At 41.2% G+C, this 12274-nt stretch overlaps 1 protein-coding gene across 2 annotated transcripts in view; it reads right to left on the reverse strand.

Annotated features, from left to right (window-relative positions):
• USP22 (ubiquitin specific peptidase 22) overlaps positions 1–12274 on the reverse strand; it is a 91095-nt gene that overhangs the window by 23884 nt on the left and 54937 nt on the right. For both annotated transcript variants that reach the window (XM_065644739.1, XM_065644738.1), the window contains exon 6: positions 220–389. In XM_065644739.1, coding sequence (XP_065500811.1) covers positions 220–389 — 170 coding nt within the window. The remainder of the gene's footprint in view (positions 1–219; positions 390–12274) is intronic.

Below are 12274 nucleotides of genomic sequence, written 5' to 3' on the forward strand. Positions count from 1 at the left end.
TTAAAAACAGGCCCTAGAAGACTAATCGTTCCCTTTTCAGCAGTTGGGTATTTTTGACAGTAGGGTCTCACTCAACCTTTGCTGCTCTATTTTCTACACCTTGATGGGAAACATAATTTGCATTGCCGTTATATTTGCACATAGAACACAATCCCTTTCAGGGTAAGAAACCGCCAGCATCTGCGGAAAGCCAATGCTACTGCGGCAGCCAGCACTCACCTCCTGAAAAAGCGTAGACATTTCACAGACCAGACATGAGCTGGGGCTTTGCATTTCACATTTGTGCCTGTCGGAGAGGAAGAAATCTCGCAGCAGTGGAGTGTGGGTAAGTGCCTGGACAATACAGTTCATAAAACATGTGTTCCCAAGATTGATTAGCCCTCGTAGACCTATAAAGACAGAAGGGGGAGGGGATGCATAAGCATTATCAAGTTAACAAAACGGTATATTTGCATTTTGATATAGTTTTCACAATATTGCCACGGATTTACTGTATATGCGTGGCTCCAAGTACACAGTTTTATATTGGGTTAGGTAGGCTATTGGTTTTGATGTACTCAAGTCACAAGCTGCCGCAAGCTTCCGAACTACACTAGGATTTGTTTTTTAAATTCTCAGAAAAAAGGAAACCTCAAAGTACAGCAACACCAACAGCATTATTTTTGCCCCCTCCCCAGCCTGATACCAAAGCCCAATGACAACTGGTAAGTTGCTACAGTAAGAAACCAATACATTCAAATCAATCAATCAATCAATCAGTACGTTTTCAGGTAGTTTAAAAGGCTCACGAAGCCAGAATAAGGTTTTTCTACTGTCATAATGCAATAATAATCTGTTTTAAGATGGGCAGCAAAGGAAACAGCCTCGACAACACAAAGTCAAGCTGCGACACCCAGTGCAGACTTAGCACATGTATTTTTTTTTTTTGTACGAAACCCAAGATCCAAACAAAACAACCTTAAAGAGAAACTCTGAACAATACTAGTTCCACACTTGTTTTAGCTAAGTTAAACATTAATCTACAGCATACATCAAAAAATTCAACTTGGCATAAGAGGATTCATCACACCTTAAGTCAAACGTTCAGTAATGCCCAGAGACGATTTCTTGTGCTTGGAAACCAAGATGTTTAAAGGAAAGCTCTTTTGTTGCACAACAGAAGAGAGGTTAGGAGTGGGGAAAGCTTTTCAGTCATTTGCAAAGTCTAAGCGAGAAGAAAAAACATGCTCAAATCCTCGAGTATTCTTCCAAAATGTTAACATAATACCACCATACAGGAGTGCTAAACAAGAAGAGCATCAGGTGGACAAGAATGCTTATTTTTAATCAAAAACTTACTTTGAAACAAAATAAAATGCACTGATAGATACAATCCGGTATTAACTTAAAATTAACATAGTCCTCTTCTGCAATATAAATGGGATTATTACACAGACACAAATGCAAAAACAGGATTACTTCAGAGAGAATGAAGAATTTCCTTGCCATTCCACAGGAAAGAAAAAAAAAGTATCAGCTGGCAATGCTGTGGTAATTAAAAATGGTGCAGTTCCCTTGCAGTACAGCAGATAGTGCTCAAAGGGCTCTTTAGCATCTTTCAGCAGGAGGAGGTGTGGTCCAGTTGCTACGTTACCAGAGAGAAACGGCACCACATCAGCTTGAACTGCATCACTGAGCTGCAGGCAATGGACACACAGCCCTCTTAATGGTTTTTTCCTGTATTTAATGGAACACCGTCCTCCTTCCAACAGCTTCCTCTTGCTTCTGTTTATTCAAAGTGCAGGACAAAGTTTCTCGTTATACTACAGTAACTTCTCCTGGGCAGAAAGCTTATTGCGATTATTTGCTTTATTTTCATGCTGGGAGGCAATGAGTGTATGCACAACATTAGCAAAGTGTTAAATAGTTAATTTGTTGTAACAGCTTGAAATACGGTGTGATGCTTCAACTTTGTCCACAATCCTATTTAAATCCCCAGTCTCTGCAAACAAAGTCACAACAGAAACATGTTCCTGCTGCGCAAGTAGAGAAATGTTTGGTGAGTACCTCTTGCCTACCTGTCACCTGTATTTTTCATTTAAAACTTACTGGTTTTGTTTAAATCAGACTGTGCAAACAAAGCCTGCAAGGCTCCCTGGAAACGCTTGTGATGCACCAGGGTATTTTGAGAAGCAGAAGAGTCTCTCCCTATTTCTCCCTTGAAAACTTGGTCGCTCCGGCTTGCGCCAGAATTCCAAGTCAGCCTGCACAACACAGAAGACCAGTGGAAAAACCAGGAGGTACATCTAGAGACTCACTCTAGTGCTTCTCAGTATTTAATTGAGCAATCAAAAGTAAAAGCAAACACATAAAGGCAGCTTTTTGGAATAATTTATTAAGCGTCATTTATTACATGCCTGTGGCTGGACCTTCCTTCCCTGTGACCACAAGCATCAAATCTTCTTAACAGTTGCCACCAGAAGACTATAACAGGCGTCAAACACAGACGGCTCTCTCAGTTTACTCTCCTTGCTTGGTCTTTTGGCGTCAGTTTTTCATGGGTCTAAGGCAGCGCTTCACAGGCATCGACTTCACTTGACCGAACCGAGACAAATAACCTGCAAAACAGACAAGGCTGAAATGTGAATACTCCAAACCCTAATAAAAACAAGAAAAGAGGGAATGGAGCAAAACATGAGAACTTACTTGGCTGAAAAGGGAAAAATGTAAAGGAATATACATCAGTCTTATCCTTGCGGGAGCAATGACTGCAGCTGCTATACTGTGTCTCAAACTGATGTTTGAAATGAAATGAGTGTGATGCGCCAAAACGCAGCTACGATACTGCGTAACTAACTGCTGCATATTGGAAAACATCAACATTTGATGTACGTAAACTAAAGAGCTGACAGAACTCGGAACAACACATCCTCTTGTGCTTAACTTTTATGGGGAAAAAATTAGTTTTGTTGAAAAGAAACACAGCTAAAAATGAAAGCCTATACAGCATTCTGGTCAATAAAATACGAATGTAACAAGACTTGTGTCTGCCACACCTATTCCCTCCCCATTAATAAAGTCTGGCAATGTTTACTGGCATAGTCAAGCATTACAACACGTGGGTCATAAATTAACACAAAAATAATATGCCAAAATCTCAAATGCAGCAGTCCACTTTTAGAAGAATCAACAGTTGCCTCTACTAACATCTTATCAGCGGACTGTATTTGTACAGAAGTGAATTAACTGTCCAAGGATTTCCAACAGGATCCAACCTCTAGTAATAAAGCCGTGGTACTTTGCAAACTTCAGCTGTGCTTCATAGTGTTACCTTGATTTCTGCTTCTTAGGAACTGTTTCTGAAATATGCAAGGGCAACCAGTGAGATACTTAATAGATTCTATACACAGATGCGTGCTCTTGTGGTAAGTTAGCAGAAAAGCACTGTTTTACTGCTGAACTTTGCTGATGTAAAGGTAAATAATGGAATAAATGATTGTCATGTATGGTATAATCATACAAAAGGAAATAGCCTTTAATCATCGTGCATGGTGTAAGCAAAGCAGCAAGAAATCCACTTCTGCAATGCCCTGAGCACAGATGAACCCATCTGGGAAATTCTTTTTACATCTGGTATCAAAATGAGGTTCTAAGCAATTGGCTTACCTTTGTCAGCTTCAGTTCTTCAGTCTTCTTCCAGTACCAGTCTTATGTTTTTTCCAACGCTCAAAGTAATAGATCTGCAATAATGGGGAACGAGGCTTGTTGCGATGCTGGGAGATCTAGAACACTGGTTCTGCAAGTCCACCCACGCAGGCAAGATGAAAAACCAAAACAAGATAAGGGAATTCCACTTCTCTGTGAAATGCAACCGTACAGCTATTAAAGGTGGGGAAGGGGGGAAATGAGGGGACCACACGTGAATACAAAATACAGAAAAATCAATTGGGTGCCTGTCTTGTTCTCCTGGAAAAGGTTCTGTTTGCCTCTCAACCTGGGCTTCCTGCTGGGATACGAAAGACAGCAGGCAAACCAGTCTGAACAAATATCACACAGAAACTCTGATTTATTTGAACGAAGGTTCCGGAAGCAAGAACACAGGTCAATATATAATGCAACTCTGTACGACAATCAGGAAATCATTCAGACGCAGTGAAGCACAACCAGCTTGAGATCTTTTTTACATTAAATACAGGTTGGCAACACCTTAGAGCAATTTTTTGTCCCCTGCCCCCAGCCCTCCCAGTTCCCCATCTGGTGTTGATGTTTCCTCAAAGCTCCATCATTCACTACCAGGAGTCAGTGCAAGCCGAGGAAGCGCTCACTGAAATATTTAGCGAGTTCAGCATAACCCTTGGAAACAAACAGCATAGCACAGCAATGAAGATTTCTAGAACAATTCTGGGGTTTCATCCTATGTTCACACAGCAGGAACCGCAACATCAGTCCAGAGCATCTTTCTGGAAATGTATTTCAAGGGAGAACTGCTCTAATTCTTGGCACCTCAAACTAAACCCACATTTTCTGCTGGCTCTCAGGTTTCAGGTGCAGACCATTGTACATCACCAGCCTGTATGTAGTACAAACTCTGGCCCCAGAGCTCCTGTTTCGTTTCCAAACCCAGCAGCGTTTTGCTAACGGGGTTATCAGCAAACATGGGGTTGGTAATGTTTCAGGAAGCAGCAGAACGCAGATACGTGAAATTATGAGCCTACCCAGGAAAAATCGTGACATTCTGTGACACTGCTGATCGTGTGAGTTATCAGAAAAACCAAACGTGTAGCACTGGTGAATTTATTCCAAGCCGCTTGAGTTGAAGAATCTTTTCTCAGTGGCTGCATGAAACCCACATGTAACTGCAGAAGCAGGAATACAGAGTCAAATGTATTAGAAAAGGTTTTTTCAGAGGTTTTTACAGAACGTGTTTTTACACACAAACTTACCGATTACACACTCAGGTATTAAATTATTTTGGCAACAGTTTAAGAAAAAGCTGCATAAACTTTTGCCGCAGCCAAGTTAAGTGAAAAAAAATTCAACCACATGATCTTAAAAACTAACTTAACAATTCAACATCTCTACCTCCAGCAAATACACAGCATGCGATCTACCATAAAAGAAAAAAATAATTGGAGGGCAGGGGGAGGAAGAAGAAAAGGTGTTTGAGCACAAGCTGAGTTTCCAAAAAGGTATAAGTCACATTCCTTAAATTCAAACAGTTTTATAGTTTTGCTGTAGAATTTGTAAAGAATGAATTTCTTTTCCTTTGTTTCTAAAGGGTACAAGCAAACAGTTTGACCACATTAAGTTCATATCTTAATAGGAAAATTTTGATGTAAAAATCTTGAAAGTTATCTTGAAATTCACCAGAGTTCTGCCAAATTTTTCCACCACTTCTACGATAAAGGCAAAAGCACAAATTCACTCCTCCAGTTACAAGCCACTGTACTTAGGTATTACACCTTCTTTATATTGCAGAAAGGTATCAAGACAGAAACTGGGGGGTTTGTCTGGTTTTCAAACACTGCAAAAAGAATATTCAAAAGTAACACAGACCCCAAACAGCTTTGATAAAGAACACAGAAGGATGGAAAACGTTTATGTGACCCGGTACACGACTCAACTGAAATACCTGTCAGCAACAGGACTGCAAAGCGCTGCTGGGAGGGAGCCTGAAGCAACCAGGGGGCTTTGCTACGGGCTCCGGTTTCAGTGGCTGTTAGAGGAGCATATGCGGAATAAAAGCGTATGAAACGTTTAGGGATTTCCCCACTCCCTTTCACATATATTTCAAGAGTTAATAAAAACGCCCACCCAATATTCTGTTGGCTTTTTAGGCCACATCAGCAGTAACGCTTCAGGAAGATGTAGTGAGTTTGAGAGAACAATTTAAGCAAAAAAGTTCTGCAAGTACAAACTTCGAAACATCTACAAAATTTCACAGCATGGTCAAAAACTACTAAAAATAACCCTGAAACGAACACACTCTGCCTAGAAGCAAGTTAAAGGCTATACCTGCAGAGCAGTGATTTTGCAGCAAACTATCTACTCGCGCACAATTTGCTGTTCAAGGGGAATGAAGGTGGCCCCCGGTGACCCCAGCTCTGTGGCCAGGCAGTCAAGAGAACTTTCAGCGTCGTGGGGAGCCTCTTAGACAGGACTCCAGTAAAAAGCCAGCCCGTTCCATCCAGAGGCCCGAACAGACACACACGTGCGCTCTGCAGTGGCTGGAGGACACGTTCCCACCGCGCCTTCTGGGAAACCCCAATATAAGAACTAACGTGCATAGGAACACTGATTTAAAATGCAGAAGGCACTGAAAACAGAACCAGTCTGTATAAGACTACGGAGAATAACTACTATTAGCGGAGAGAAAAGAAATTATAGAACTGTTTTAGATACACTGCATTATGCATCGCGCCATAAACTACAAGATTACCCAACCCTATCCAGACAGGAACGTGATTACATCAGAAAAGGCTTTCTGGAAAGAAAAATGTATTTTAGGAAAAAGAAATATTTGCATTCTAAACGAAAACCCCATCTTTAACCTTTTGATTTCTGGCAAAAGGATTCTGGATCACTGCATTTCTTCCATTGCTATTGAAATAACAGATTGCTCAATAGAAAAAAATTTGCTTATGTGTACAAAAGGAAAGTGTCCTTGAGTTTGTTTCCAGTTGAAAATCCTGAAGTCCAGCTACAAAAGGTGGCACACCGGAGGAAAGAAGTTTATGCCATGAATGACATAAGTAACAGCCAAATCATTAACTGTTTAAAGAATCAGAATAGAGTACGGATTCCTCCCTGCATGTATCACCAGCACCAGAAGACAAAGACTATTTAGATGGATGAATCACCCAAACCCAGAAAGTTCTCAGTTTCACTATGTCACCGCTGCACACAGTAAGTGGAATTAATCCTCGTTACTGATCTGTTCACTTATTAACACAACTTCACGCAGAGGCAAACATGGGTTGGTCAGTCAATTAAAAGAAATTAACCAAACGTGATTTGTTCTATAGCTGAGTAACTGACAACTAAAAAAGAAAACCCCACACCAACAGGAATTATATCCCATGCACTGGATGCAGGTTGTGACCTTAACTAGAGGCTCCATCATTTACTTATTTAAGATATTCATTACTGGCCAAGGGTGGCTTTGCTTTTAGAAAAGAGTCTCACTTCAGCACCTTTCAGATTACCAAGTGGTTCAAAAAACCCAAAACAACATTTCAGTTCATATTTCCCAGTTTTGCTGCCTGTAAGAAAAAAAATCTCACGTTAAGTGTTATGACTTAAACACAACACTTCAGTTTATGCTTAAGTACTTCATTCAGGTTCACATGACAACTCAAGGTATTGCTTTGGTCATTTCTGGTATATTTGTGTGCAGCCAGGCAGTTCTGGAGAGACCTCGACATTCACAGGACACTCCAGATTTCTCCTTTTTTATATTGTGTCAGGACTGCCATTCAAAAGTCACAGTTTTTACTCCTCCCTTAAAATATCAAAAAACCCCATAAATAGTTCCCAACAGGTAACAACCTCCAAACATTAAACTGTCATGATACATGCACAGCAATGTTTGTAGCGTGTGTTCAGCAGCAGAGATGAACTTATTTTCCAACGTGTCTCTGAGGATCATTTAATTCACTCCCAGCACAAGGTAAAAACAAGAGCACCAGCTCCGTACAGGCAAAATTAAGTAGTCCAGACCAAACAAATGTGGTTACGTTCTTTACGCAACCAGATTCCGTGCCTCCGTGCTGCATTCCCCAGTACTGCTTGGAAGGCTCTTCACCTGTTCGTACTGTTTACAGCACATCCACGCTGCTCTGAGCTGAATTTTCATGGAATTAGTGGCGATCGAGACACCAGTTATGTTTTTCCAGCGTTTAGTTTGTCCCCACCCTTCCTAGTTCATGGGGAGTTGATGGCATTCACTATTTTTATTTAATAGCTTCAGCGACATCACATAATATATACTTACAGAAGGGGCAAACTACATCAGGATAGTGCAAACGTAATTGGAAGGCAGAACAATAATTCAAGAGCAACTTGTTAAATGGGAGAAACTATCTGAAATCAATTCAAGTCAATAAAAACAACCGTGAAGTAGGGAACAAGAAAAATTAAGTGGACGAACACAAAATAAGGAGCAATGGCTATAGCAACTCAACTGAAATGACTTGGTGTTCTGTAGTTCTGAGACAAATGGCATTTTGAAACTTAACAGGAATATGAGAAGTTCTGGGAGGTCATTATTCTGCCCTGGCAACCAAGAAACAGCCGGATGATGCCTGGAACTGAGCACCCGTTTTAAAAGAGATCTATGCAAACTGGGGGGAAGTCAAGAACATGAGTGAAAATTTGCATGAAATTAATATTTGAAACTGGAGAAACAACTGAAGAACCCACTGGATGAGTTAATTAATTAAAAAAAGATAGTGCTGATGGAGGAACAGCCAGGCTGACAATTTTCAAGTATGTCACAGGCTACTGCAAAGAGATCTGTAATTAACTCTTGTGGCCTACCAAAGCTAATAATAATAAAAAAAAAAAAAGACTGAGCTTCCAAGAAGTGAGATTTAATTAGGTATTAAAAATAATTGTCTCACAGTTAGAAAACACGGTGGCAAGGGAGTTTGGGAGTCCCCGCTGTTGGAGCAGTTCCAAACACGGCTCCATCAGCGTCAGGACTGGCCTGAAACATCGACCCCGACTCACAAGATGTGCGGAACGCACCCGCCACTTTGTCTTCCCATCACACATCCCAATTAATATTAGAGCACAATGCAGAACGCGGGGACAGGATTTGTCAGGGAGGGAAGGCAGGTGCATTTCCACACGACAGCAAAGCCCATCTAGCAGCTCGCTGATGCCCAAAGGGATGTTCCCCCTTCTGCCCAGCTGGTACCCGCTCGACTCCGTGGTGAATCAGTTCACCCTGCCTGGCCGGCAGAAGAAAAGTCTCACCTCGAGAGGGTGAAACTCGTGGCTGACAAAAAGTGATGAGCCTTTAAGCCCTTTGAGCAGGTTCACCCAGCTCAGGACAGAAGGGCAGCACCAGAACAAGGGAGGGATGCAGGAACTGTCGGTCTCAGACATCCAGCCCTCGCATCCCCTCCGCTGGAACAAACTTCCAGCACAGGCAGTTGCCTAAAAAAACACAGACCGGGGAGCAAAATAGCCACAGCCCCAATGCCTGTATCCCTGTTCCCACCACAGGGCTCTGGAAACCAAATTTAACTGCCCCGCTGCCACCCAGGCAGGGATGGAGAACAGGTGAGAGCTGCTGACTCTTCAGCCTCTTTTTTAGACTACACAGGTGTTCTGTGTATGAGCTTTTGCATTTGTGGTTCAATGCATCATTTGTTCACTTTAGTAATGCAAAAAAAGTCACAGGATCACGCAAAGAGATCACCTGGATCTGGTATTTTGGTTTATTTCCTTGTGTCATACCTGCTAGTGTGGGTTGAGGAAAATTTAAGTTTGCAGCTCTAAATCAATTCTGGAAGAGCTCTGCAGTGTCCCTGTATCATGCTGTACCTTCACTTAAAAGGAATTGCGTAACATTTGAACAACACTGGACTAAAGGCTCAGCATAGGACATACATGTTTGTAGCTTATTTAAATAAAGAATTTCTAGTAATGATACAGAAATAATCAGCAACAAATGGAGATGAGATTGAAGAAAGGTTATGCTTAACTTTGCCAGATTTAGGAGAAAAATGCACATCTTTAAGCAATGACTACCAAAGAAGGCTTTACTGTAGATCCTTCTGCAGAGCAACAGATCAGCCTTTTCACACACACTGCTCAAACTTGTATCATTGGAAGAGCGTAAGGAAAAGTCACATCCTTGGAGCAAATGGATCAAAAAGTTACTGAGAATATGATCAAACACAAGAAGTATAGCATCTTATATTATTATTGCACAGATGAAACAAAACCCCCAAGCCACACGACGATTCCCCAGCGTACACAGTGTGCCAGACACAAAGTGCTCTCTATACTATACTGACAATATGTACATCTCTGAATCAAGTCACAAGATAAGGATGCCAAAACATGAAGCATTCCACAGCCCAGATGAGTTTCCACTCCTTGCCTTAGGGAATGCTCCCTGCGATTTCATGTACCTGTAATCGCCTTGTGAGTTCAGCAAGCACCCTGTGCCCTGATTGTCCAGAACAGCACCGACCAACTACCTTTATTTTTATTTCTGTTTCTCCAGATTTAAAGCACCTCAAACGAGGCAAGCGATCTCTTTTAAGGGTGTGGGCACGGTAAGCCAGGCCGTGAGGTTACATCCCGTCATTTACTTTGCCGTAACTGTACCCTTAGGTTAAAACCACGCACACAGCCGAGGTAGGAGCACTTGATGTCCTTTCTCATCCTTGATTTGATGGTAATTTGCGCATGTGTGCACACCCTCGGCCTGGTAAAATGAGTCAGCATTCCTAAAATATCCGGCAATACAAACAAATAAACCTCTTACTGTTAATTTTGCATATAGCTTGTGTAAACAGAAAAGCTGTTTCAAGCAACAAGGGACTGCAAGTACTTTTTCCCCTGTGAATTTAAATTAAGAAACAAGGTTCCAAAACAAAACGAAGTGAGTGTTTTTGACCCAACCACTGAAAAGTGCATTGAATCTTCCAGTAAAACCACAGGAAACAAAGCTGTAGAAGATCTTTATAAGTAACCTCATCTGGCCCTCTAACTCAAAGCAGAATTAATGCTACTCATATTATTCCTGACAAATATTTCCCTGCATTGTTCTTCAACCTCTCCAGTGATGAGATCCTGCAATATCCAAAATATACTTGTATTCCAGTGTCATCTCATTAAAAAATTAATGCAGAGTTTAAGAACTGGAACAACATTAGTACGGTAGATACAACATACACTATGAAATCTGCAGATAAGCTCCTGTACTAACAGCAGTACACCTTCAGAATTAGACTAATTTTTTTAATACTTCAAATGGCAACAGCTTTACAAAAGCTCCTAAAATGAGGGAGGACAAGTTGTCCAAGATACTGCGGCATCACTTGTCTTCTCCACTAGAAAGTTCTGTGCACCCGAGCAGCTATGACATGAGCCATTTTATTTCCCCACGAGGAGGAAAAGAAACACCTCGACAGAAACCTTCCGCGGCCAAATCCAGCCAACGTGTCTCCAAACTGATCACAATAACAGTGAAAAGGAACAGATCAGAATACAAGTAAAAATACTTTCCTTTAGAGTAAATATTTGGCTGGCTTGTAGCTGCAAAGCAGGACAACAATCCTGAGACAACAGCACAAAGTTTCACGTGACAGGTCCACAAAGGTTGGGTTTTCATCTAGGTAGGATAAAAAAAAATACTCCAGGAGCAATTTCTCCTGGCCAGGATGTGAAGTTGAATTGCTTTTCCTGTTAAAGCAATGGCTGCCCTGTATTTTAAGTGTCAAGAATAGCCTGAATTTTAAAAGAAGGCAAGCCAGGGAAAAGACTTTTCCTAAACTAAGTTGACATAGTTAAATCCACGCCTAAAGACTGTTTTAAAATTTATAAATATAATGGGCACCGATATGAATTTACTGTCTCCCATAGCCAAGGTTAAGTTTAAAATAAACATGGGGAAAGGGGAGCTAAAGCCAAGATCTCTGCAATATGCAAGATTGGGTTTGAACCTTCTGGTAAGTCACCCAGCAGGAGGACTTGTGAGCACTCTGGGCAAATAAAGGCCTTTTTTTTCTCTCCTTCAAGACTATGGAAAATGTCAGGTCTAATATCTGTAATTTCTTACCTTCAGCATTTTTACTGACCACCTGCATTGCAAAATTGTTTTTCTCTCTCAGGTGTCTCAAGAAGAAACCAAGACATCATGTTCTCAAACCCGGAAAGCTACACAGCATGTAATCATCCATGGCAATCGCCTCAATTTGATTCTCTCAGCTGAAATAAGTAAGACTGAAAAAGACATTAAGTTCTGCAGCAGAACTTGTACCAAACTTCTGAATTCCCATCTTGGCACATCAAGACCCACTGAACAAATTTTGTCTGTTGTGCTTCAATCTGATCCAATCTCTGTCAGGATCTCTTAGCAGCAGGTGAACACATTGGGGAACGCACACAGACAATCTGGATCTCCGATTTGCAGAACACGCCCTAGAAATAAAGACATCTTTCATAAACAGCACTGGAAATAATCATATAATGCTTTGATAGTAACAGATTTGATTCTCCGATCCCTGTAACACTTGAAAGTCGATTGGCTGGAGGAGAAAGATGAAAACACGAC

This window comes from Caloenas nicobarica, chromosome 14 (assembly GCF_036013445.1).
Source record: "Caloenas nicobarica isolate bCalNic1 chromosome 14, bCalNic1.hap1, whole genome shotgun sequence".
Taxonomy (NCBI): domain Eukaryota; kingdom Metazoa; phylum Chordata; class Aves; order Columbiformes; family Columbidae; genus Caloenas; species Caloenas nicobarica.